Raw genomic sequence first — 26029 nt, 5'->3', positions numbered from 1 at the left:
TGTGAGATGGGATCAGAGCTCAAGTTCTTTGGACTACAGAATACTGCACCAAGTTTTTAAGAACCTATGAGCTCAATCTGCTCTCTCATTTTAAGTTAAGCAAAGAGAGAGAGAGAGAGATCAAGGCACATACCTTGCTGTTCCAATCTGGTGAGGCTCTCCTGATCTGGAGGAAGCCTCCTCTTGTCAGAAGAATCCTCAAATCCAGGCAGAGGAGGAGGTAGTGACATCTCGATGGAGGCCTCCACACTGGACGTTTCTGAGGAGGCCTTGACATCCAGCTGGTTTAGTTCTTCTTGTCCAGGAGAGTCTACCACAATCATGCTCCCCACGGGGTCGGCCTCCCCCAGGGCAACATAGCCGACCCCGCAGGTATCCATCAGCACCCCCCAAAATGGCTGCCCTGCATACAGAGATATAGCAATGAGTGTAACACAGAAGCTATTTGTAGAGGCTCAGATTTTTCTCTATTACCCCTTCATCTCATAACCAGAAACCCAAGCATCCTGATCATTCATTCATTCATTCATTCATTCAAATAACTACTGGTGTAGCAAGATGGCCTCCTAGATTAGGATGCTTGCTGCCAAGACTCATGACTAGAATTCAGTCCCCCCTGATCTGCATGGCATGTGTAAGGAGAAAACCAATTTCTACAGTTGTACTCTGACTTCCATATGGTCCGCTACATGTGTGCCCGCTCAAAAAACAAATAAACGTACCCCCAACACACAAACTTATGTTAAGCCCTGTTCTAGGATCTAGTAAAGACAAAAAAGGAGTGGGGCATAGTAGTGTACACCTGTAATCCCAGCTCCTGGGAAGCTGAGGCAGGAGAGGCTATGAGTTTGAAACCAGCCTGGGGTACACACAAGCCCCTGTTTCAGAAAACAAAAGAAAAAAACAGGTAAGATACTAAGTTCTTGAGATTTTACATTCTCATGTAGCAAATAAACAATAAGTAAGCAGATAATAACAAACTATCTTAAATGTTTACTACATGCCAAGCATAATATTAAATGCTCTATGAATGTTACTTATACCTCTCATATGTTGTAAAGACATGGAAGTCAGTATTATAGAAGTAAAATAATAAATCATATTCAGATTCCCCCCACCACAATGGAAAAGGAGTAAAAAGTATGTACCTCTGGATAAGAATCATAACTTCCTAAAAAACAGAGTAAATAATGGGCCAAGCAGTTATGAATGTATGGTGCCAAGTCCCAGCAACTATGGAAGCTGAGGCAAAAAGATAATTTGAGCCCAGGAATTTGGAGCCAGCGTGGGGTATAATACAGCAAGACTCTATTAAACATGAAGAGCTGCCAGATGCTATAAACAGACCAAGCTAAAGTAGGGTACCCAGAGGTGACATTCATTTCTGTGAGCATTACTAAAGGAACAGATTTCCGTAAGAATTAAGAGCTGTACTGAGCTAGGTGGGGTAGAGCAATTTGAAATCTCAGCACTTTAAAGTTGGAAGAAGGTCAAGGCTAGCCTTGGCTATATGCAATCATGCCTTAAAAACAGAAAAAGAGGGGTTGGGGATTTGGCTCAGTGGCAGAGCGCTTGCCTAGGAAGCGCAAGGCCCTGGGTTCGGTCCCCAGCTCCGGAAAAAAAAAAAAGAACCAAAAAAAAAAAAAAAAAAACAGAAAAAGAAACAAAACAAGAGTAAGGGTTTTCTGGAACCTAGCCGTCAATGTTACATTTGAATTGGGGATAGTGGATGCCTATAGTCTATGACATAAGTAAAGATTATCCTATCACATTAAGAGAACTTTCCCACACCAAATAACAGACTAAAGTATCTTCTATCTTTATGAATCCAAAGATATCAGATATATAATCACAGGCCAAGGAGATTGGCAGAAGCAAAACATTGACCACAAACCAAAAATTCGAGCAAATACAACTCTGTAAGGGTCCAGTTTTGGGTCAGGACAACCTGTTTGCCTATGACAAAAGGGAAAGAAATAGTTCAAGTCCCAGGAGGGACACCTCCATAAGTTGAGACATAACTAAAAGATAAATAATTCACCAGTCTCATTGGTAAGGTGTACTCATAAAAACACTAAAAGAAATATGTAAGTTAAAGCCCCTACCTATCCTGTAGCTATAGTTAATTATAAATGACAGCAGTGGGCTGAAGAGATGGCTTAGTGGTTAAGAGCACTGAATGCTCATCCAGAGGTCCTGAGTTCAAATCCCAGCAACCATGTGGTGGTTCACAACCATTTGTTTGTTTGTTTTTTTTTTTTAAAGATTTATTTATTTATTATATATAAGTACACTGTAGCTGTCTTCAGATACACCAGAAGAGGGCATCAGATCTCTTTACAGATGGTTGTGAGCCACCATGTGGTTGCTGGGAATTGAAATCATGACCTCTGGAAGAGCAGTCGGGTACTCTTAACCGCTGAGCCATCTCTCCAGCCCTAAATGTGTAGACCAAGCTGTCCTCGAACTCAGATCCACCTGCCTCTGCCTCTTCAGCACATCCTACCGGCCTGCGCCACCAGGACCGGCGTTCACAACCATTTGTAATAAGATCTGATGCCCTCCTCTGGTGTGTCTAAAGACAGCTACAGTGTACTTATACATAATAATAAATAAAATCTTTTAAAAAAATAAATGACAGCAGTAAACCTTCTAACTCAACTGATGAGGATACAATGCAGACTCATATGCTAACGATACTGTATATGGTGTTCATTGTTCTTCGGTAAATAGAAGACCTGTCTGTCTCCCTTAATATGCAAAAAAAAAAAAAAAATCCAACGTGAGACTTATGCACAGACAGGACAGAAAGAAAAAAAGTTGAAAAGTACCTTTCAAAAGAACTATTCCAGAAAACAGAAGAAAGTTTTCAGCAAACACAAACACTACAGGATCTAGGAAACAAAAGAAAACAATGGCAGGGGGCCTGAGTAAACTGGACACCACAGGGAAAGAAATCAAGTAAAAACTAAAGTCCAAGGGAAGGGAAAGAACATGTTAAAACCACACTGCAACAGTGAGATGAAGAGACTGAGAAAAGCCCTGGACTGACGAGTTAGCTGTAACGACATGACAGACATGGCATTAATGACACAAGAAAAGGAAAGACACTAGCTAACAAGGAGTAAATCTAGAGGCTCTGCTGTTGTTTGTGGGGCAGGTTCAAACTAGGCTGCCCTGGCTGCCTTTGACCAGACAAGAATTTTAATCCCTGCCTCGCTGGGATTAAAGGTGTGCTCCATCATCCCTGATTTAAGAAATTTGTGTTTTAAAAAAGAAGACAAGTATGATGACTGAGAAATATTGTGCTGAGATCAGGAGTCCAAGAACAGTCTGGAAAACATGAGAGCCCCCACTTCACAAATAAAGAAATGAGATGGGGGGGGCAGGGGAGAGCAAGGTGGGGAGAGAGAGCTCAGTGTTTAACAGAAAAAAAAAAAACTTAAAAGAGGTTGGGGCTGTTGACACATGCTTTAAATTTCTTGAGATTAAGGCCAGCTTGGTCTACATTAGGAGTACTGGAAAAGGCAGAGGTACATAGCTAACACCCTGTTTTAAACAAAACAAAAAAATTTAATAGAAGAGAGGGATTACAGCACACCTGCAATCCCAGCAGTGGAAAGTATCACAGGCAGAGGGATGAAGACTTCTAGGCCAGCAGGGACACAGTGAGACCCATCTCCTCTCAAACTCTCACCCTCCAAAATACTGAAATAAGCAAGACCTGGATTTATAAATCAAGACTATTTACTGGGGTGCTGCAGAGGTAGCTCCACTGTTAGGAGCCTCGAGAAGACCTAGGTGGTCCCCAGCACTCACGTGGTGGCTCACAACCAACCACAACTCCAATTCCAAAGGGTCTGATGCCTTCTGAGCTCCAAGAGCACCAGGCACATAAAAGGTGCACATGCATTCAATTCATGCAGGTAAACATCCATAAACATTAAATAAAGAAATGGCTTATTGTACAAAAGAAAAAGAAAGAAAATCAATAAACAATTATTACAGCAAACTATCTGAGTGAAAACACTAAATTTCAAAAAGGAACATCTCTGCTCATCTCAGTGATTTTGAGATGAGTCGCCTACAGAGGAAAAGGCAACAGACCTGCTTCAAAGTTCTCACAAATGCTTGAAATCAGAAAAGAATTACAGCCTTGGGAAATCCTTCACTAAGCTGATACATCATTCAGTAAAGGCAGCAGTATGGCATCCTGGATATGCAAGTTTAAGATCCACATAATTTTTTCCTTTTCTATGAGCTAGAGAAATAGTTCAGGAGTAGAGCACTTGCTTAGCATTTCCCAAAATCCTAGATTCAATCTCCAGTACAGAAAGGAAGGGAGGGAGGGAGGGAGGGAAGACTTTCTAATAGAGAAACTGTATATCAAACACTAGCATCATTTACAACAGTGGAACATTAAATTGAAATTATGTAACTATGGCAACTGTAGCTATGAAACAGGTTCTAACTTCAAATTTTTAAAGCTTCAGTTGGCCATGATCTCAGCCCTTAGGAGTTGAAGCTAAAGGATCTGGAGTCCAGGTCAACCAGGAATATAAAGCTGTCTCAAAGAAAGTAGTCTTGCAAAACAAAACTCAGAGTGTAGCAAAGACAAAACCAAGACAAAAACCTATCTTCTTTGAAAGTTTGTAAGAATTTGCCTATCTGGTTTACTACATGCATCGAACTCGATGCACGAATTAGCATGTAACTTTTTTCAGACTCAACATACCAAAAAACCCTTTTAAAGATTCACCTCTTGTGAAAGGCAGTGGCAGTGCGTGGTAGAATTCCTGTTTAGGATCTTACAATACAAAATTTAAACAGTAAAGGAAGAAATGTTCAGTAAATTCTAAATGGAGTTTTTACTGTCTGCTTTCCTTGCTGCATCAGGCTGCTAACATGACTACTCTCGCAAAAGAAAAACAATTAGATAATACTACATCTTTTTTTTTTTTTTTTGGTTCTTTTTTTCGGAGCTGGGGACCGAACCCAGGGCCTTGCGCTTCCTAGGTAAGCGCTCTACCACTGAGCTAAATCCCCAGCCCCAATACTACATCTTAAACACGGGCTCACTTCACATACACTGTTTAATAACCGGTTCCCAGAGTATTCCTATCATGCAACGGTGATATGTCCGATAATTTTACTGGTACAAAAACGAACATGTTATTTTGCACAAAAACCTGCAACTCACATTTTCAGTTGATACTGCGAGAAACTAAGGAATGTAAATTTGAATAGTAGAACTCGAACTTATTAGGAAAATGGCACTACAGTTGATAACGGTAAAACGTAACGTTAGCAAAGGTTAATTTAAATTTATGTGACAATATGCCTCCAAGGACAAAAAGATCTGGTTATATCCTAAACCTCTCCAGAAAAGTGAATTACCTCCTGTGGAGGTAAAGTCGCCATCTCTGTCTTATCCAAAAGACGGCCAACTTGCCGCGGGATAAAAGAACCAGACAAGGAAACATAACTGGCCCTTGGCTGCGCCAATGGGGTTGCAGCGCGCGGGGCACAACCCCCGGGGTAAGAGCCATTTGGAGGAAAAGGCTGGGACACAGTTAAGTGGGAATGAGCACAACAGGACTGACTGCAATCAGTCGAGACACCGCCACCTGCCATTCCCCAATGCTGGCCGTGGGGGCAGCTTTCGAGCAGCAGACGAGCCCTGATTTCCCTAAGCCTGAGGACAACAGCAGGTTCACCCGCGTCCAAAGGCTCAACGTAACGAGTTCAACGTAAGCAGCGCGGAAGCCTGGCCCCAGATTGCCGCGCTACATACGCCGAGTTGGGTAAGAAGGTAAGACCGGCTGGCAGAGATGGGGGATGCTCAGTGGCCCCAGTGGAGACGGAGGTGAGAGCTCGACGGTTTTGGGGAGAAGCGCAAAGGCTAGAAGGCGCGCTGCCTTGCGCGGGGGTAAGAGAGGAATCGGGAATCTGTTCCCATTGCCTTAGCGCTACGGCAAAAGAATGGGAGGAGTAATTCTGGGTCCCCCGCACACCCCGTTGCGGTACACTCACCCGCGCCAAAGTCCTTCCGGAAGTCCAAGTTCGAAGATGGCGCCGCCTGTCGGGTCGCGGTTTTATGACGAAATCTTGATCGGCTCTTCCTTGCCCCGCCCCCGAGACAAGGTAAACGCAATCTTGGTCTGGAATGCGTTCCCTGCCGAGCTTTCTATTAAACTCTGTGTTCCATAATGCAGCGCGGCGCGGTGTAGCGCTGAGCCCTCCGACTCCCTCAAGCTGTGGCGTGGCTTCCGCGGCCCTAGGACACTGCAGGGCCTTCTGGGAATTTCAGCGACCGGAAGGGGAGGTCGGCGCCTGCGCGGCACTGTGGCTTCACCAGCAACCTTGCCGAAAAGCTTTGAAGAGGAAAGTGTCGCGCTTTAGCTGTCGCCGAGCGTTCGGACCTACCCTTCCACCCAGGTTTCTGGCTTTATGGAGAAAAGAGCCAGACCACACCGATTCTTAACTGCAGTCCCGAGCTTCGACGGACTAGGAGACAATCCTTCGCCGCCAGCTGCCAGAGATCTACTGATTTTCTGCTGCCAGTGAATGAGCCAAGACAGGAAGAAAATGAAAAGGGGGGCTTGGAAATAGGCCAAGGGAAGAAACAAGCGGGAGGGAGCCTAGCTTAGGCTGCGCTTTGAAAGGAGCGAGTCAGCCCAGGACTCAAGCCACTCCCTCACTGGGAGGTGGCCTCCGATGGAGAAAACTAGAGCAACAAGTTTTCCAGAGCCTTTTAAAAACCATGTGAATTTCACAGGTCTGCTCTTACACAGGAGAGGGGTGACTAAAGTGAACAGGAAGAGGTGGAATAACCTAGTTTTTCCCTTTCTAAATAGGCTTATCCATTAATTCCCTTGGTTAAATATTTACGAAAAGTGTGGAAGTTGGGCATATTGGTGTACACGTACAATCCCAACACTCCGGAGATGGAGTCAGGAGGATCAACAGTTCAAAGTCATCCTTGACTACTTGGAAGTTGGAAATCAGCCTGTTCTATATTAGACCTTGTTTCAAAAAATAAGTAAATAAAATAAAATAAAGAAGGGAGAAAATGGGCTCGTCGTCTCCCACCAGTAGTCTTTAGATACTCAAGGCTGAACCAGGAAGTCTTGTGCTCAGGACTTCAGGTCCTACCTGGGTAATCCTGTATCCCTCCCCTCCCCTCCCCCTCCCAAAAAAAGAGGAGATTTAGCCAAAATTTAAAAGGAAAGAAAGAGAACACCCAGTTCTCCGACATCCCCTTATGCCCAAATGACAGCATTTTCCTTTTTTAGATAATTTTTTCCTCTTTTAGATATTGGCTCCTAAACATTTTGTAGGGAGTAACAGATTTACTGCTCTGATGAGCAAAATCTCTTGAAATCCTGCTGCCTCTGGTTAAGTTCTCTTTGGTTTTATCACAATTTTTTTTAAAGATTTATTTATGTATGTGAGTACATTGTCACTTGTCTTCAGACACACCAGAAGAGGGCATCAGATCCCATTACAGATGGTTGTGAGCCACCATGTGGTTGCTGGGAATTGAACTCAGGACCTCTGGAAGAGCAGTCAGTGCTCTTAACCGCTGAGCCATCTCTCCAGCCCACAAAATTTTTAAGTAACTTTAATTTTGGAAAAAAAAAATTCTCGTAGATCAAAGTTTAAGATACACTGGGCGAAAGCTATTTTCAAACTTCACAGACCCCACAGGCAATTAATCTGTTTCTCATTGTTGGTCCAACACACTTTATGTATTTATACTGAGATTCCCTTCTTTATGGCCCTCATCCCTTACCACAGGTGGTGTGAAGCTCACCACTGCTCTGCGGCAACCTGTGAAGTGTGCTCATCACAAGCACAAACCTCCATGTCTAGTTTGTCTTAAAAAAAAAAAATCAGTTCTTACTTGCGTGCACGTGTGAGAGAGAGTATTCACACATTCATGTGGCTGTGTTAGGTCACCTGATGCTGGAGATAACAGCTGTAAGCCACCAAACATGGGTGCTGGGAAACTCTGGTCGTCTGGAAGAGCAGCACACCCCTTTAAACACTGAGATCTTTCTTTTCTTCAGCTCCTGCCTGGCTATGTTTAAGTGAACATATTCCTATATACTGTTCTATTTCTAGTCTTCTGCTTGCCTGCTTAGTTAATTAGTATGTAACTTTGTAGCTAATTACTTAGTATGTAACTCTATGCAGTTAACTACTTAGTCATTCACTGATACTACTGACTGTGTGGTTTCTGGGCTTCTGCTGTTACTGCATTGCTGTGGCAGGATATTTACTCATACTATGACCTCTGAGATTGTTATTTACTGGAAAAAAACTTTTTAATTGTGGTGTGGCTCAGCCTTAGCACACACTTTTAATCTAAGACATTTCTGCTTGAATATTATAAACAAGATTAAATAAAGTCAACCATAGACCAAGAGGTGGAGCAAGCAACCAGTTGACAGGAAGCAGACATGGGATTATTAAGAAAAAAAAAAAAAACCCATATAGTTTAAGAGGGAGTCAGGAGGACAGATAGGCGAACAGGAAGTTGAGGGAGGGACATTCGGTTTGAAGGAGGGACTTAAGAAATATCAGCTGAGGAGGAAGGTCAACTGGGTGCTTTCTCTGCCTCTCTGAGCTAGCATCTGATTCCTGACGAGTCTTCATTGATAAAAATCAAACAATTGAGATGTTGTTAAAAGAAGAATTGCTCTGGAGAGATGGCTCAGTGGTTAGGAGCACTGACTGCTCTTCCAGAGGTCCTGAGTTCGATTCCCAGCAACCACATGGTGGCTCACAACCATCTGTGATGAGATCTGATGCCCTCTTCTGGTGTGTCTGAAGGCAGCTACAGTGGACTTATATATAATAAATAAATAAATGTTTAAAAAAAAAAAGAAGAAGAAGAATTGCTGGGGCTGGGGATTTAGCTCAGTGGTAGAGCGCTTACCTAGGAAGCGCAAGGCCCTGGGTTCGGTCCCCAGCTCCGAAAAAAAAGAACCAAAAAAAAAAAAAAAAAGAAGAATTGCTGCTATAATTAGTCTAATGTCTGAGTTCCTTCAGTCATGCTACTGCATGGCTAGGATGGATGCCTTGAAGTTGAATTACTGGGCCAGTGTTTAGGTAAGCACACCTGTAGTTTTAGTCAATAAACATTCTCTTAGGTGTTCTGTCTTGTTCTCTAATTTCTTGACAGTTACCTTTCTAAAGCATGAACCTGACCATGTTGATTTGCTCTAATGTGATGACTGAGTGGTACATTCATTATACAAATCCCACAAACTCATATTGGCCTAAAATAAAAAAGATGCCACCAAGCATGGTAGTCCAAAACCTGGAGACCCAGCATGTAGAAACATTCAGAAGGTCGAGATAAACTGAAGGACAGCCTGGCCTGTGAGATAAGACCCTGTCTGAAAAACAAAAGCCAGAGAGTATAAGAGAATAAGTATTTATCCTGCCTTTCCAGTATGATTTAGAGTTTAGAAAAACAAAGTGGTGTGGGGAACTTACTCTCTCACCCTCCCTTTCTCATTTGAGTTATGTAGCAACCTATGCTGGCTACAAGTACATGATTCTTCTGCCTCAGCCTTCCCTGTACTGGCAATCTTGCAGGCACGTGCCATCGTACCCTATAAAATGATTGCCATTACTAAATATGGAAAGAATGAGAGTGAAAAGAAAAATGCTTTTATACGCCAGTATATTATTCAGATAGCCACTAAGCAGTTGAATAAAACCACTAGATGAAAAGTTCAGGGAAACCTTAAAGTGCCAGGACACACTCATTACTAAAAGGAAAGTCGCACACCATTGTTTGCTTCCTGATACAATGCAATATGAAGTACTTTGACCCATCTAGGTATCCCTACCAAAAAGGTAAATAGGAAATTACAGGGCTTAGAGAAGTGAGTTTATACCACTTAAAAAAAAAAAGTCATATTCCCCCCTGCCAAAAAAAAACATGTTTCAGGAGCTGAAGAGATCTCAGCGGTTCAGTTGTGGTTCAGTTCCCAGCAACCACATGGTGACTCACAACCATCTGTAATGAAATCCGATACCCTCTTCTGGTATGCCTGAAGACAGCAACTGTGTATGTGCTCACATACATAAACCAAATCTTTTTTTTTTTTTTTTCGGAGCTGGGGACCGAACCCAGGGCCTTGCGCTTGCTAGGCAAGCACTCTACCATTGAGCTAAATCCCCAACCCCCATAAACTAAATCTTAAAAAAAAAAAAAAAAGAAAGAAAGAAAAAGAAAAAGGAGCATGTTTCTTTTGAGTGCCAGTGATGGAAACACCAGATCTACAGACAAGGCCAGTGAGATACTCTGCCATGAGCCATAGCTCAGCCTGCTTTTTGAAATACAACAGTTAGTTGTATGCATTTGTTTCAACTCTGATTCAAAGCGACCTGCTATAAAAAGCCAATATTGAGACAACCATGGACGTTTGTTTATGGGTTAGATAATACTAAGGAAGCATTGTTTGGTATGTGTGGTCTTCCATAGTTTTAAAAGACACATCCAAGTTTGCAAGATTGAAAATGATCAGTGTCTGGGATTTGCCACACAGTTAACTTCAGCAAGGAAAAAAAACTAAGGGGCTGGAGAGATAAAGTTGTCACCTGACTGTCACCCTCGTGTGCCCCACCCCACAAGTAAATGTAATAAAAACAAAGGCCAGTTCATGGCATATTTCATTCAGCACTTGGGAAGTGGAGGAGCCTGAGCTCAAGGCTAGCAACAGCTACAGAGTTCAAGGCTGGGAGACCTTGCCTCAAAGGAAGCAATAAGTGGCAAGTTTTGGTAATTGTTGTATCTATGATGAGAATTCTGGGGCTGGAGAGATGGCTCAGCCGTCAAGAGCACTGACTGCTCTTCCTGAGGTCCTGCATTCAATTCCCAGCAACCACATGGTGGCTCACAGCCATCTGTAATGAGATTTGTTGCCCTCTTTGTGTTGTGTCTGAAGACAGCCACAGTAATGAATAAATCTTAAAAAAGAGGGAGAGAGAATTCTGTGCACAGTTCCCTCTCCCTTTGTCCTACATGAAAATTTAAAAACACAACAAAATACACTTTTATAGACACAAAGATGATTTCTGTTCCATAGGTTACTGGTAGTTGGTCTCTCAGTCAAGCCCCAGTCTACCTTTGCAGCTTCAGCTATCAACATTAAGCTTCCTTTCTGGCGTCACCATTCTTGACTCTGAAACTGGCCATCCCCTCTAAGGACCATGTTTCGTGTGTCTATGCTGGGTTTTTTTTTTTTTTCCCTGATGCTTTGCTTGCCAAGAAAACTATTTTTTAAGGACTTGGTCAGGTGTTACTCAGTGAAGACACACAACTATGCTAGATCCAGTCACATCATTCTAAAACCATTCTTTTTTTAAGATTTATTTATTTATTATATATAAGTACACTGTAGCTGTCTTCAGACACGCCAGAAGAGGGCATCAGATCTCATTACAGATGGTTGTGAGCCACCATGTGGTTGCTGGGATTTGAACTCAGGACCTCTAGAAGAGCAGGCAGTGCTTTTTTTTTTTTTTTTTCTTTTTTTTCAGAGCTGGGGATCGAACCCAGGGCCTTGCGCTTCCTAGGCAAGCGCTCTACCACTGAGCTAAATCCCCAACCCCGCAGGCAGTGCTTTTAACCACTGAGCCATCTCTCCAGCCCCAGTCACATATTCTATGATCTTGCTTGTGCTGCCCAGAGTTTAGCTCACACTGAAGAAACTTTGTCTTCCTACACTGTATGGTAACCTGAAGCCCATAAAAGAAAGCAAGGCACTGTGGCTCGTACCTGCAATCCCCAGCACTTGGAGGATATGAGGAAAACCAACACCATTAAAAAGAAATCAAACTACGTGTGGGTCCATTTGCATCACACGTATGCAGGTGCCACTGAAGACCCACGGGTATCAGATATTTTGGAACTGGAAGTAGATGAGGCACTGGAATATGCGTTCTGGAATCTGAAACCAAAGCCTCTGCAAGAATAGCAAGCCACTTTCCTCACCCCCATTTTGTTTAAGGCAGGTTCCCTTGTAGTCCAGGCTGGCCTCAAGTTCATTGTGGCCTTGAAATCTGATTCCTTTGTCACTGCCTTAGCCATCATCCCTAGCATTTTAGCCAACAACTTGTCTCAGAAGACAATTCCCCTCCCAAAGGACTAGGAACATAGCTGAGCCTGTCATACACGCATGAAGTTCTGGGCTCAGTCTCCAGTGTCTCATATACCACAGGTGTTTGTGCACATCTGTAACCTCAGTACTTGGAAAGTTGAAGCCAGGGGATAGTTAAATTCAGGGTCATCCTTTTTTTTTAAAGATTTATTTATTCATGTATGTGAGTACACTGCCACCGTCTTCAGACATACCAGAAGAGGGCATTAGATCCCATTACAGATGGTTGTGAGCCACCATGTGGTTGCTAGGAATTGAACTCAGGACCTCTGGAAGAGCAGTCTGTGCTCTTAACCTCTGAGCCATCTCCCCAGCCCAGGGTCATTTTTTTTTTTTTTTTTGCTGGGGGGTGAGGGTTAGGGGAGGTTTCTCTGTGTAACCTTGGGTGTCCTTCACTTGTTCTGTTGACCAGGCTGGCCTTGAACTCTGAGATCTGTCTGCCTCTCACTCCTTAGTGTTGGGATTAAAGCCAAAGGCTTAGCAAGCACAAGGCCCTGGGTTCGGTCCCCAGCTCGGGGGGGGGGGGGGGGGGGGGGAGCCAAAGGCTTGTGTCAGACCACTGGTGATTTCTTTCTTTTCTGTTTTTGAGACAGGGATTCACTATGTAGTTTAGGCTGGCCTCAGACAGTTTAGGCTGGCCTCAGACTACAGAGATCCACTCCTGCTTCCTGATGGAAGGTGTGTTATCACTTTACCTCAAGGTCATCTTTGATCACAGTTCTAGGTTACATAAAACCCTGCCCAAAAACTGAAAATCCTTTTTAGATTTATTATTTTATGTGTGTAAGTACAATGTAACTGTCTTCAGACACACCAGAAGAGGGCATCAGACCCCATTACAGAGGCTTGTTGGGAATTGAACTCAGATCTCTGGAAGAGCAGTCAGTTCTCTTAAGGTCTGAGCCATCTCTCCAGCCCCAAATAAAAATCTTCAGGATGATTTGGATTCAGAATTCTTGTGACCACATCCTGACTTAAGTTCTGATGAACTGTTGTCTTAAGTAAATGACTTCTTATGCCTCAGCTGTGTTCCCTTGACTAAGTAACTTAACCTCTCTGTGACTTCCTTTACTCATGTGTAAGATTTCATATAGATATATTAATCTCTGTATCATTAGAAAAGGGCACAGCTATTTCTGACATAAATGCCAATTGAGAGCTGGTTGTGGTGGCACATGCCTTAATTCCAGCATTCAGGAAGCAGAGACAGGTCATCCTGGTCTTCAGAGTTTTATGACAGCCAGAGATACACACAGAAACCCTGTCTCAAAAAGCCAATAAATAGACAAATTACTAAGTGCCAACATATTATTAAGGATGGGACTTGTGCTGTAGATGGCCTCACAGCCTTGTTCAAGGTAATCATGTGTTCTAAGACTAAGTTATAGCTCCAGCTTTCCACTAGGTCTTTCTGTACCTGCATCTGAGTATTGGGGATAAAGACCTACTATTTATAGCTATGACTTAGTTTATTCCTTCTCGTTCCTGCCTCAGGTACTACACAAAATAGTAGCACTAATGACTCAAGACATGATTAACTTTTTGTTAAAAAATGTTTTTATTTCCAATTATGTTCACTTAGGTTTTTACTTGAGTCAGGGTTTCTTTATGTAATCCTGGAACTGTAGTAGTATAGACCAGGCTGGCCTCAAACTTGGGAAATCTAATTGCCTTTGCCTACCGAGTGCTGGGATTAAAGGCAAGGGCTAGCATGCCTAGCTATCGTGTGTGTGTATTTTGTCTGTGTGTATATGTACTACAAGCATGCCTGCTGCCTGAGGTGGCAATGGATATCCTGAAACTAGTGTCAATGGATATCCTGAAACTAGTGTTCCAGATGGGCCTGAGCCACCATGGGGGTGCTGGGTATCTAACACAAGTCCTCTGGAAAAATAGCCAGTGCTCTTTTTTTTTTTTTTTTTTTGACCCAATTGGTAAGATATAATTACCCACTTAAACATACAATGTCCGGTACCATCCATCCCTTAAGAACATTGATAACGGGGTTGGGGATTTAGCTCAGTGGTAGAGCGCTTGCCTAGGAAGCGCAAGGCCCTGGGTTTGGTCCCCAGCTCCGGAAAAAAAAAAAAAAAAAAAAAAGGAACATTGATAACAACCTGTAAATACACAGAGCAGAATCTTTACATCAGCCTCCATTGTCCTGCCACACCTTCCCTTAGCCAGTGCTCTTAACCACTGAGCCACCTCTCCAACTCCAACTCAAAAGTAATTGCTTTTGAAACAAAGTCTCACTCTATAACCCTAGCTGTCTTGGAACTCACATGGAGACCAGGCTGGCCTTTAAGTTTAAAAGACTGGCTACCCCTGCTGGGATTAAAGGAGAATTCTGGGAACGCTACCATGCTTGGCCTATGAATAGGTCTGTTGCCTAGTCAAACCATCTTGTTCCAAGCACTGTCCTGGAGCTAACCATTTTAGAAGGGTTTCTATAGACAGATTCAAGTAGGTGATGAAGGCCGCAGAGTGTGGGTTCCTGACTTACGAGGTACAAAGGCAGCAGAGTTATGGCAGTAAGGAATAAGTTTTTTATTGACCCTTGATGCCTTTCATTGGTCACTACTCTTGACTCGGAGGACAACAGGCACAGAACTGCAAGGGATCATGCCCAACTCTGTGATCACCAGATCCACAAGCTCGGGGGGAGTCACGTCATAGACCAGATTCAACAACCGGAGTGATGAGTTGTTCTGCCAGTTCGCCAGGGTCACCTGGTCTCCCCGCTTACACTGGAGATCGTCAGGGTCATCTGCAAAGAGAAGCGGGCGTCAAAGTCCTTCTAGAGAAGGTGTGGTTAACCTCCCCTTCCCGTGTCAAGTTTCCTCAGGTCCCCGAAAGCCTCCATTCTATTCTGCTTACCTAGCTCGTTGGAGACAAAGGCATCGGTCTGCACGCGTTCACAGAACTTGTATGTTTCACAGCAGACCAGTACTGGAACATTATGAGCTCGGGCCACCAGGGCCAACTGTGCTGTCCCTACCCTCGACATCACAGATCCATTGGCCAGGAGTGCATGAGCTCCCAATAGCACCTTAGAAACCTGTTTATTTTAGACAATGTGGAAATGAGGGGAAAATGTCCTGTTATATCAGTATATAATAAAGTTCCCCACTCCTGCCCAGAAGAGCAACAGTAAGCAACAATGTGGTTACATTGGCTGCTCTTAGAAAATACCTTGCTGTCTTATATCATCCCAGAACAGAACAGTGAAACTGTCCATTCCTACTAATGGCTGCTACTTTAATATAATTCTTGTAACAGCTAACCTGTACTACCGCACTGCATATAGCAGATGCTTTTGCCTTTTCTTCCTTTTTTTTTTTTTTTTTTTTGGTTCTTTTTTTCGGAGCTGGGGACCGAACCCAGGGCCTTGCACTTCCTAGGCAAGCGCTCTACCACTGAGCTAAATCCCCAACCCCCTTTTCTTCCTTTTTTTAATATTTATTTGTTGTATGAGTGCTCTGCTGCATATACACCCAAATGCCAGAAGAGGGCATCGGATCACCTTACAGATGGTCATGAGCTACCATGCGTCTGCTGGGAATTGAACTCCCGACCTCTAGAAGAGCAGCCAGTGCTCTTCACTAGTTGAGCCACTTCACCAACCATTTCTGTTGGCTTTTTGAGACAGCGTTTCTCTGGGTAGCCCTGGCTGTCCTGGAACTCACTCTGTAGACCAGGCTGGCCTCAAACTCAGAGATCACCTGTCTAGGGCTCCTGAATGCCACACCCAGAAGCTAGCTTCTTTTTCCTATTAAGGATAAAAGTGTTGGGTATGGTGCACACCTTTGATCCCACGACTTGGGAAGCAAAGACAAGCAGAACTCTGTGGGTTCCAGGCCAGCCAGGACTACACAATGAGACCTTGATTCTCCTCCTCCCCTCCAAAAAAAGCTACACAGAGAACCCTTTCTCCCCAAAATATAAACAAACAAACAAATACATGAATGAAATGAGTAAGGGCCACTGAGGTGGCTCACTGGGTAAAGTCACTGTGAAGCCTGGATTTCTGAGTTCCAGCCTCAGGACATAAATGGTGGAAAGAAAGATCTGCCTCAGCCTGGTATGGTGGCAGGTGAATCTCTGTGAGTTCAAGGCCAGCCTGGTCTACAAATTGAGCTCTAGAACAGCCAGGACTACAGAGAAACCTTGTCTCTAAAAACCAATAAAAAACAAACAAAAAAAAAAAAAGAAAGAAAGAAAAAAGAAAGAAGAGAAAGAACTGACTTCTGATGGTGTCCTGACTTCCACATGGGAACTGGGGCACACTGCCTTTCCCTACTCCACCACCTTATTCCCTTATTCCCCGCCTCAATAAAAAAAAAAAAAAGGAACAAAGGTAAGACTATTAAGTTGGTGTTACTATATCCGTCTCTTTTATGTCTAGAGTTGCTTTCCTGTGAGAATGCTCACCTCTGGGAGCACATAGGAGGCCGCAGGAATCAGCAGATAGGAGGTAGGGACCCCAGCACGGACCAGACAGTGGAGCATATGCCTTCCCTCCAGCCGGGGCCGGCTGTCTACCACCACCACCCGGAAGCGCCTGCCCTCAACCCAGGCCTCCTGGAGAATTCTCGACACCAGAGATGAGCTTGATATGGAGGGAGAAGAGATGTTTGTTATAAAGCAGCCTGTTTGCAAAGGCAAGGGCAGACCTTTCTTCTGCTGTCCCCCTCCCTAGTTTTCTGTCAGGTGTTGACCGTACCATCCATATACTAGGATCACGTCCCCATCACTGATCTTCTTAGAAGCAAATCGTGAAATTGCCTGAGATGCAAGCACAATCTTCTCTTGCACATACCGATCGATGGCTTCTTTAAGTTCTGACTTGGCCTAAATGTTGAGAGAACATGGATGCGGTTCACCCTCTGGTTGGCATGCCATAAGTCCCAAGCACGGTGGCACGCACCTTTGATCCCAGCACTCAGGCAGGAGGATCTCTGAATTCGAGGCCAACTTGGCCTATCTATTGAGCTCTAGGTCAGCCAAGACTACACAGACTGTCTTAAAACGAAAATCCCCATGCCAATGGGTCTAAGTACAAGTGCCTAAGTGCTCACCTAAGCAATGACGAGGGCCCTGTGGCATGTCTATACACATCTTCTGGGAGCTCAGAACATGCTGCTTATCCTAACCACAGCTGCATGCCTCTCCCATTCCCAGAATCCTTCCTTCCTCACCTCTTCTTCCCGCTTGGAGCTGCTCATACCAGTGACTTCCTTGTTAAAGAACTTGATGGCGTTACACATGCTGGCCGACATGGGGCGGCACTGGGTCAGGAAGCTGCAACAACAATACCTCAGGTTTGTGCAACTGGTTAGGACTTAAAGGGAGAGCAAGATGAAGGTCGAGAAGGGCATCAGAAAGGACCAGTACGGTGCAGATGGACCCACATGGCTGTGCTCACCTGATGTAGGGTTTTAGTTTATTTACAAGATCCCTGGAGAGTTCCTCATTGGGAGGTGTTGTGTAATCCTGAATCACCTATAGAATACAAAATGCCCCTTAAAGGAAGGTCTCTAATATGGGACCAGGGCAAGCTACACTAGGGAAGTATTCAGACTGTGAGTCATTGCTTCTTTGACCCAGAGAGGACCCTGGAGGAGCCGTGCTGGGGCAGTCTTAGGGGAATGGGGCAGTCATAGAGAATAGAACTGGACGTACCTGCTGCAGAGCGTGGAGCAGCGCTATGCACCGGGCATTGGAGCCACTGACAAGGCCCTGGGAGTACTGCAGACCGAGTCGCACCATGGCTGGGTGGATCACAGAGGATGGGATGCTGACGGGACGGTGGTGTCACAGACTTTTTAAAGGAACTTGAGTACCTCTTGGCCCCTGCCCCTCATGAGAAGGAACTGCCTTCACTAGCAGGGGCTTCCTCATTTCTTGCAGTTTTACCTTGAGTTTTTACCACACCCGCCCACACATCCCACCTCAAATTTCCAGTTACTTTTAACACTGAGTTCCTCAATCTCCTCAGACTTCAAAGTTATGACACCAAGATCCTACCTCATGTACTGGGTTAAGGAGCTTTGTCTGCTGTACTGGGGTAGGTGGGAGAAGAGACTGACTTTGGATCCATAATCCTTTCTTGTAGGAACCTTGACAAAACAAAGGAATGTAAGTAATCAAATGAGACAAGTGGAGAAATAAAGTAAACTCATTTCTTTGACCCCAATACCCTTGTGCTTTTCCACACCTTTTCTTTGCCTAAGGCAATTCTCCAGGCCAACCCACATCCTACCTGTTGTCGATCTGGCTTTCTAAGGAGCCTCCTCAGAAGTGTGGGGTCATCAGCCTGGGTGTGCTCAGGGACACGCTTCACTCCTGAAAGTTAAGGAGATGCTTTCAAGACTCAATACATCTTTTTTTTTTTTTTTTTTTTTTTTGGTTCTTTTTTTCGGAGCTGGGGACCGAACCCAGGGCCTTGCGCTTCCTAGGCAAGCGCTCTACCACTGAGCTAAATCCCCAGCCCCGACTCAATACATCTTTAAATGGGTGACACGTTCAGTGCGTGTGGAACAGCATGGCACACAGGGAGTTGGGAAGATGGAGTTGGGTAGTCACAACAGGGGCAGGGATGGAGTTTACAGAAAAACTTTAAACTATGTCTCCCACGTTGGCAGGAGAATTGGGGCAACTGGATCGTGAACATGAAGAGGAGATTGATACCTGAGGTGGCTTCTCCAGCTGTGCTGGGGCAGGCCTGAGGAGAGGGTCCTCCTTGTTCCCCTTTTCTGGCCTGTTTCAGGGCCCGCTCTGCCTCCTGCTTGGCTCTCCTTTCTGCTCGAAGTTCTGCCTTACTCCGGCCAGCTGGAAGTTTCTCCCCAGTAGTGCCTCCCAACTGACTACCAGTTCCTTGAAGTTCTCTGACTGGGTCTATTAAAGACAGACGGAAGAGGTGCCCAAGTCCTAGGATGGTGATCTCTTTGCCCCAACCGAAGTTTACCTTTTACGGTATCTAGTTTTTTTTCTCCCCCTTTTTTGACTGAGGCTGGAATTCACCAGAGATCCACCTGCCTCTGCCTCCTTAGTTCTAGGATTAAAGGTGTGCTATGAGCCACCACCACCTGGTTCTGCCTTTCAAGTAACCTCTTTTGTATTTGCTCAAATCAACTTTGTGCTATCTCCCTTTGCAAATCCCTCAACCAGCATCCTACCCCAGCCTTTTAAAGAGTCCCCGCACCTTGACGTTGAGCTGCAGATACAGCAGAGCCAATTTCTTGGTCTGCCCCCTTTTCCTCCTTCCGTTTCTTCTTCTGCTGTTTCTTTTCTTTCCGAAGCTGAAGCTTCTCTTCTTGGGTCAACTCCCGCCCCGCTGCCTGAGACACAGACACGGGAACTGCTCTACCCCAGGCAATTCCAAAAGAGTATCAACAGTACTGGACGCTTACTAGAGTCCCACAAGGTTAAGTTCCTAACTATCTGACTTGTTACAAGTCTACATAAATAAGAGAGAAACTTATTCAGAGCCGTAGTCAGACAACGTTAAGCTCTGTAAAAATCTCCTAGTTCTACCAAGAAATGAACTGAAAAGGGTGGGAGTCGGGACCGAATGAGGGTGACACAGCTTTCGGTGTAACTCTTGACAGGCGACTTGGGAGGTCTCTCCCTCACTTACCCCGGGCCGAGGTGAAAGTTCTGTCTTCATCTCGGATCTCGATTCTGCATCAGAAAACAGGGCACAGAGTGAGCCAGAGAGGCTCCGGGAGGACTTGGGGAGATTCGTCGGCGCAGCTGGCTGCTGGGTTGGCATGACCACAGCTCGGCTGCCGGGCGCGAGGCGCTCCAGGATCCGCGTGGGGACGCACTGCGCGGCAGGATCAAAGGACAGGCGGGGGAGGAAAAGGGTCAGTCACCCTTCTGGGAACAGCGGGCAAGCAGCACCGGGCTGCGCCCTAGATCGTGTAAACCAGCGTCCCGCGATGCGAAGAAACCTGGCGGCAAGGCCCAGAGGCCCTTGGTACCCCGCATCATCGATCCAGTGCTCATCTGCTCTTCTACCACTTGGCGCATCTAGCCCTTTACTCACCTTCGCGAACAGCCACCGCCACCGCAGCCATGACTGTGGGTCCTAGGCTCCTCCCGCCGAGGTCACTCACGCTACAGCGCCACCTGGGCTGCAGGCTCCCCTGACGCCTCCCGCGGAGTCAGTGCCCAGGGACTACAACTTCCGACGTGCACTGGGTCTCGCCCCGGACTACGGGTCGCGACGACGACCAAGAGATGTTGAGTTCCCAACTAGGATAGTCTCCGGCCCACGACTACAGCTCCCAGCATGCCGAGGTTGCTGCTCGCAGAGCCGACGTCTTACAGCTTTCCCACCTCGGAGTTCAGGCCCCCCAAAATGGCGAACTGGGCTGCGGAGACGCGCTGAGTGGCGGAGGCAAGCGAGCAGAGCCGCTGAGGCCCTGGTAGTACGGAGCTCTGCCTTAGGGAACATGCACTTTTCCATTCCTGAAACCGAGTCCCGCAGCGGGGACAGCGGCGGCTCCACCTACGTGGTGAGGAGCTGCTAGAGCTGGGCCGGGGCGGGGATAACGGGCCGGAGCTCTCTCGGAGCGGCCTCCAGCCTTTGAACCTCACTGGAAGCTAGCCATCTCATGTCTCAGCTTCCAACTGAAGTTACCCCAAGCTCCAATAGGTTCTTTGGGCGATTGCTCCTCCCGGCCAGGCCGCGACTGCTCTGGTGGTGGGCATTGCTGTCATCTCTGGGTGGGAGACTGCCGCACAAGCGCCCGAGTTTCCTTTTGACTGGGTCTTCTGTTTGGAACCCGGACCTGGGGGAAAACACAGGCTCAATCCCGGGAAGTCTCGGAGCGTTGCTCAGACGGATCTGTCTGGCAACTTCTGGCCAGGTTTCAGTGGGCAAAAGGTGGTTTGGACTTCGACCCTTAAGTGTTTGCCTGTTTTTGTGTCCTCAGGCCTATAACATTCACGTGAATGGAGTCCTGCACTGTCGTGTGCGCTACAGCCAGCTCCTGGGGCTGCACGAGCAGGTGGGACTAGCACCCCGGTTTAGACGCAGCTTCAAGTCCTTCCATTCTCATGGGCAATAATCCTCCCCTTTCGTTACATTACCCTTTAATCACGGCTACAGTGGAAGGTGGACTTTGTTAGCGTGACATTTCCGGAAACTGAGCGGCTTGTCTCGCACAATTCCCTCTTCCCTTCTCACATCCTTCCTTCTTTTCTGAGCTGTCTGTTTTTTCACCCTTTGCCACTGCATGGAAAAACTGAACCCTGTCTGTCACCTAAGCTATAACTTGGAAACTCATTTCCCTGCTTAATACAAACCATTCATTTATTTCCTTGTATGTTCTTGGTCCCTTTCAGTGTATAAGATATGCAGTGGCAATTTCCACTGATGCAATGTTTCCCTTCCTCACCAGATAGTGAGCTCTGTATTTAAGTCTGTAGAGAGCCATGGCTCTACTAGCTGTCAGTCCTGAGCAAGTTACCTAATTTCTTCGGGCCTCTAGTTTCTCCAGATGAAAAGTAGATTCTTTGATCAGCAAAGTCCCTTCAACACACCGAGCATACTTTGACTTTGTTATTTGTGTACATACGTGTTCCCTATAAATGTTCTCTACTGAACAGTCTTGCTAGATAAATCAAAGGGCTCTCGGACCCCATGAAAATCCACCCTACAATGTAAAGGTGCTCGTACACATTAATACGTACAAGAATTTATTCCTAAGATCCTTGGGGTCCTGGCTCTGCCAAAGTCATCTTTTGTCACATGACTTAGAGTTGTTACAGGAACCCAAGAGGACTTGGGTTAATCTCATTTGTCACCTCTCAGTTCCTGTGTTTATGTGAAGAATTGTATCTCTTTGTCTACACAGCTTCGGAAGGAGTATGGGGCCAATGTGCTTCCTGCATTCCCCCCAAAGAAGCTTTTCTCTTTGACGCCTGCAGAGGTAGAACAGAGGAGGGAACAGTTAGAGAAGTACATGCAAGCTGGTGAGTGCGTGGATAAACTCTAGGCCGTTTTGAGAGATTGAAATCAGGTGGCTCTGCAAATGCCCCATCTTAATGGTTAGATTTAGGAAGTCTCTTGTCTGATGTTAATCAGCAAAGCTGCCTCGGGCTTTAAACTTTCCATATTAGTAAAGCAGCGTGGAAACTGATCTCTATAGAAAGTAGAGAAATACTAGTATAATACTAAGAGTAATTTGTGGGGAGGACTTTGTATCTGATATGCTTTAGATTAACATCATTGTTATTTCCCTAGTTCTGTAGACTGGACTCAACTAGATGGCAACCAAGGGTGGGGCAGGTGAAGAATTTATGCAAACAGTGTGTGAGGTGAGGCCAGCTGGGAATGTGGCAGGCCACCATCAGCCCAGGAAATGGGGTTGGGGGACCTACTAAGAGGAGGACTCGGGGAAGCCAGGAGTGAATTTTAAGTCACTAGAATGTTGTTCTCTTGACCCCACAGTTCGGCAAGATCCATTGCTTGGGAGCAGTGAGACCTTTAATAGCTTTCTACGTCGGGCCCAACAGGTAAGGCTTTGGGTAGAGGCTATATTTAAGAGAAAGACCTGATGGGGAACCATGTCATTTTAATTACATGGTTACTTCCTGGTATTTAAAAAAAAAAAAAAAAAAAAAAAAAAAAAAAAAACAAAGCTTCTGCTGTACCACCGAAGTGAAGGGAAGGCCAGCCTTTATTTAAGGGTGATACTGGAGGGAGTTAGGAGAGTGGGGTGCATCTGAGCTGCACCCTAGAGCTACAGTAACAAGGCAGTGCCCCATCTCACTTGCTCACACAGGAGACACAACAGGTCCCCACAGAGGAGGTTTCCTTGGAAGTGTTGCTCAGTGACGGACAGAAAGTTCTGGTCAATGTGCTAACTTCTGACCAGACGGAAGACGTCCTGGAGGTAAGATGTCTGTTGAAGACAGCCCAAGTGCCCAGGGCACACTAGGTTCTGCACTAAAACAGCTGGTTGGATAAGTTGTACTTCCTGTTCCTAGGCCGTGGCTGCAAAGCTGGATCTTCCAGATGACTTGATCGGATATTTTAGTCTCTTCCTTGTTCGAGAAAAAGAAGATGGCGCCTTTTCTTGTGAGTGTCGCTGGCCTTTGCTGCTTACGCTTCAGGCAATGAGTTCCTGAGGTCAGAGTGGGATGTCTCCTCCAAGCATGCCCATGGCTCCCCCTCCTCTTTAGTCTGATCACATTTTGCTTTTTTAATCTGTAGTTGTACGGAAGCTTCAGGAGTTTGAGCTGCCTTACGTATCTGTCACCAGTCTTCGGAGTCAAGAGTATAAGATCGTGCTCAGAAAGAGGTCAGGGCTGAGCCTTAACACAGAAGAGGGCATGGGTTGGAGGGCTGGGCTGCACACTGAAGTAGCTTTATCTGGCCAAGGGAACAATGGTGGATGTTGTACCCACACCTCCCACCTTTCTCCCACTGGCCCACCATTAATGACCCCATAGGTGCAATAGTTTGCTTGCTTGTTTTCCATTCTGCCTTTGCTTAGCACCCCCATTTACCCATTTCCACCTCTTGGCCTCACAGTTACTGGGACTCTGCCTATGACGACGATGTCATGGAGAACCGGGTTGGCCTGAACCTGCTTTATGCCCAGGTGAGTTTGGAGCTGCCTCCGAACCCTTGGCCTGAAGTGACTGTGGTCTTCTACTTTCCCAAGAAAGCCCCATGACTGGTCCTCAGTTCATGGGGGAAGTTCCTAGCACACAGTCAGAGCTCCTGACACTGAGTCTAAACTGGTGAGGTCCAGGCCTCACTGCAGTTAGCTCTCAGTTCATGCTGCGGGGCTCACTTCCCATTCATTGTCTCCACTGTGTGTAGACGGTGTCAGACATCGAGCATGGCTGGATCCTGGTCACCAAGGAGCAGCACCGACAGCTCAAATCTCTGCAAGAGAAGGTCTCCAAAAAGGAGGTGAACCGCTTTTGCCTTGTCTCCCTGCAAGCTCTGAGCTACCCTCTGTCTCGTAACTAACTGAACCTGGTTACCATTTTTCAGTTCTTGCGGCTGGCCCAGACTCTGCGGCACTATGGCTATCTGCGCTTTGATGCCTGTGTGGCTGACTTTCCGGAGAAGGACTGCCCTGTTGTGGTCAGTGCAGGCAACAGTGAGCTCAGTCTCCAGCTGCGACTCCCAGGCCAGCAGCTCCGTGAAGGCTCTTTCCGGGTCACCCGAATGCGGTGCTGGCGGGTCACCTCCTCTGTGAGTTTTTCTTTCTCTCTCTCTCTCTAGTGCTGGCGGGTCACCTCCTCTGTGAGTTTTTCTTTCTCTCTTTTTTTTTTTTCTTTTTTTTTTGAGACAACTTATAGTTATATTCCTGTTTACTGGCCTGGAACTGTGTAGCCCAGTTATTCTTAAACTCATGACCCACCTGCCTCAGCTTTCCAATGGCCGGGATTAGCAGACTTGGCTTTCTTCTGTGAATGGGTATGAGACTGGAGGCATTCTGGCAAGCCGTAAACTTCCAGGATGCAGAGGTCCACAACTTGTCAGAGATGAATTCAGCCTGAGCCCTATTCCTCTTCTAGGTGCCACTCCCCAGTGGGGGTACAAGCACTCCAAGCCGGGGTCGGGGTGAGGTACGCCTGGAACTGGCTTTTGAATACCTCATGAGCAAGGACCGGCTACAGTGGGTCACCATCACCAGCCCACAGGTATGAACCCAATCTCAGAGTTTATGGATAGAACCCTCAGGTCCCCAAGTCTAGGACTCCATGTGAGCGGCGTCCGAGCTGTAGACGTGGGTGGGAATGGCTTCTCTAGTCAGACTGAGCCCTCCTCTTCCCCTCAGGCTATCATGATGAGCATCTGCCTGCAGTCCATGGTAGATGAGCTGATGGTGAAGAAGTCTGGGGGCAGTATCAGGAAGGTAAGCGGCAGGGGCTGAACAGCTGAGGGGCTGTGCTCTCCTGTTTTGTCCTAGGACTAGGGTTTCTCTTGGGTGGGAGGGGAAGTGGTTGGGCTCGGAGATGAATTTTCCTGTCTATATCAGCACTTTGGGTCTGTCCTCAGATGCTGCGTCGGAGGGTGGGGGGCAACCTGAGACGTTCAGACAGCCAGCAAGCAGTGAAGTCCCCACCATTGCTCGTAAGTTAATGTCAGTTAACGCCTTGGCTCCCAGCTCAGCCTTGCCTTCCCTCTGCTCCTAAATCTAACTGTTCTGCTCCTTTCTCCCAGGAATCACCAGATGCCAGCCGGGAATCCATGGTCAAACTCTCAGTGAGTTACAGGGTTGGTGAGGTTGACTGCAGGGGCCTCACAGGCTGCCACCCTCTGACCTGCTTCCCACCTCTATTACAGAGTAAACTGAGTGCGGTGAGCTTGCGGGGAATTGGCAGTCCCAGCACAGATGCCAGTGCCAGTGCCGTCCACGGCAATTTCGCCTTCGAGGGCATTGGAGATGAGGATCTGTAATCTCAGCTGCCTGGATGTCTGCCCTCTACCCAAGAGGAGATTTATACAAACTTACCCTGTGCCTATGCTCCCAAGTTGGAGTCTTTTCCTACCCCCTTCCTACTTGTTCTGTTCCCTCTTGGCCAGGGGCCTCCTAACGTACCTTCCCTTTCTTGGGCTGGCTGCACAAAAGATCACCGTCTCTGTGTCAGAGCTGGCCCTTGATGCCAAATTAGCATTTAGTATTTTGCACAAAGTCCAAGGGACTGTGGCTGCCTGCCTTGGAGAGGAGCTAGAGCTCTCCGTGGATTGCTTCTGACTTTTTAGGGCCAGGCCATGGGCAAAGGGTGGACAGAGGTCTCTGAATGCTCTGAGCAGCTCCCCATCATTAAACACAGCCTGATTGCCACCTACCTTTGGTTCCCTCTCACTG

The 26029-nt window shown here is 46.3% G+C and overlaps 3 protein-coding genes across 20 annotated transcripts in view; 1 reads left to right on the top strand and 2 right to left on the bottom strand.

Annotated features, from left to right (window-relative positions):
• Positions 1-10246, bottom strand: part of Gtf3c2 (general transcription factor IIIC subunit 2) — a 28043-nt gene extending 17797 nt beyond the window's left edge. For 3 of the 15 annotated variants that reach the window (XM_063261868.1, XM_063261871.1, XM_063261873.1), the window contains exon 1: positions 134-10246. In XM_063261868.1, coding sequence (XP_063117938.1) covers positions 134-380 — 247 coding nt within the window. In that variant the 5' untranslated portion in view covers positions 381-10246. The remainder of the gene's footprint in view (positions 1-133) is intronic. The other 12 variants (XM_039112170.2, XM_063261870.1, XM_063261866.1 and 9 more) reach the window with 10 other exon arrangements.
• Positions 10247-14705: 4459 nt separating this feature from the next.
• Eif2b4 (eukaryotic translation initiation factor 2B subunit delta) lies at positions 14706-20361 on the bottom strand. 2 transcript variants are annotated; one of them, XM_039111697.1, is made up of 13 exons: positions 20233-20361; positions 19822-20010; positions 19387-19522; positions 18873-19079; positions 18445-18527; positions 18210-18301; positions 17865-17979; positions 17608-17684; positions 17381-17483; positions 16906-17033; positions 16614-16791; positions 15060-15240; positions 14706-14949 (listed from the first exon to the last, which is right to left on the bottom strand). In XM_039111697.1, exons 2-13 carry the CDS (start codon positions 19954-19956, stop codon positions 14750-14752), a joined length of 1635 nt encoding a protein of 544 aa, XP_038967625.1. In that variant the 5' UTR covers positions 19957-20010; positions 20233-20361; the 3' UTR covers positions 14706-14749. The 2 variants fall into 2 exon arrangements, with proteins under 2 accessions (XP_038967625.1, NP_446402.1); NM_053950.1 differs by having other exon boundaries at positions 19822-19865; positions 20233-20270.
• Positions 20362-20536: 175 nt separating this feature from the next.
• Positions 20537-26009, top strand: Snx17 (sorting nexin 17). Of its 3 annotated transcripts, NM_001011981.1 has the most exons (15): positions 20537-20704; positions 21125-21199; positions 22049-22166; positions 22645-22709; positions 22979-23089; positions 23184-23274; positions 23410-23497; positions 23731-23800; positions 24025-24117; positions 24202-24405; positions 24732-24857; positions 24995-25072; positions 25216-25290; positions 25381-25422; positions 25504-26009. In NM_001011981.1, the coding sequence occupies exons 1-15, from the start codon at positions 20642-20644 to the stop codon at positions 25615-25617; spliced, it is 1413 nt and encodes a 470-aa protein (NP_001011981.1). In that variant the 5' UTR covers positions 20537-20641; the 3' UTR covers positions 25618-26009. The 3 variants fall into 3 exon arrangements, with proteins under 3 accessions (NP_001011981.1, XP_063117699.1, XP_063117700.1); XM_063261629.1 differs by having other exon boundaries at positions 20569-20704; positions 25381-26009; XM_063261630.1 differs by lacking the exons at positions 20537-20704; positions 21125-21199 and adding an exon at positions 22438-22511 and having other exon boundaries at positions 22054-22166.
• The last annotated feature ends 20 nt before the right edge of the window (positions 26010-26029 follow it).

Source organism: Rattus norvegicus, chromosome 6 (assembly GCF_036323735.1).
Source record: "Rattus norvegicus strain BN/NHsdMcwi chromosome 6, GRCr8, whole genome shotgun sequence".
Classification (NCBI taxonomy): domain Eukaryota; kingdom Metazoa; phylum Chordata; class Mammalia; order Rodentia; family Muridae; genus Rattus; species Rattus norvegicus.
This window is presented reverse-complemented; position numbering and strand designations above follow the sequence as displayed.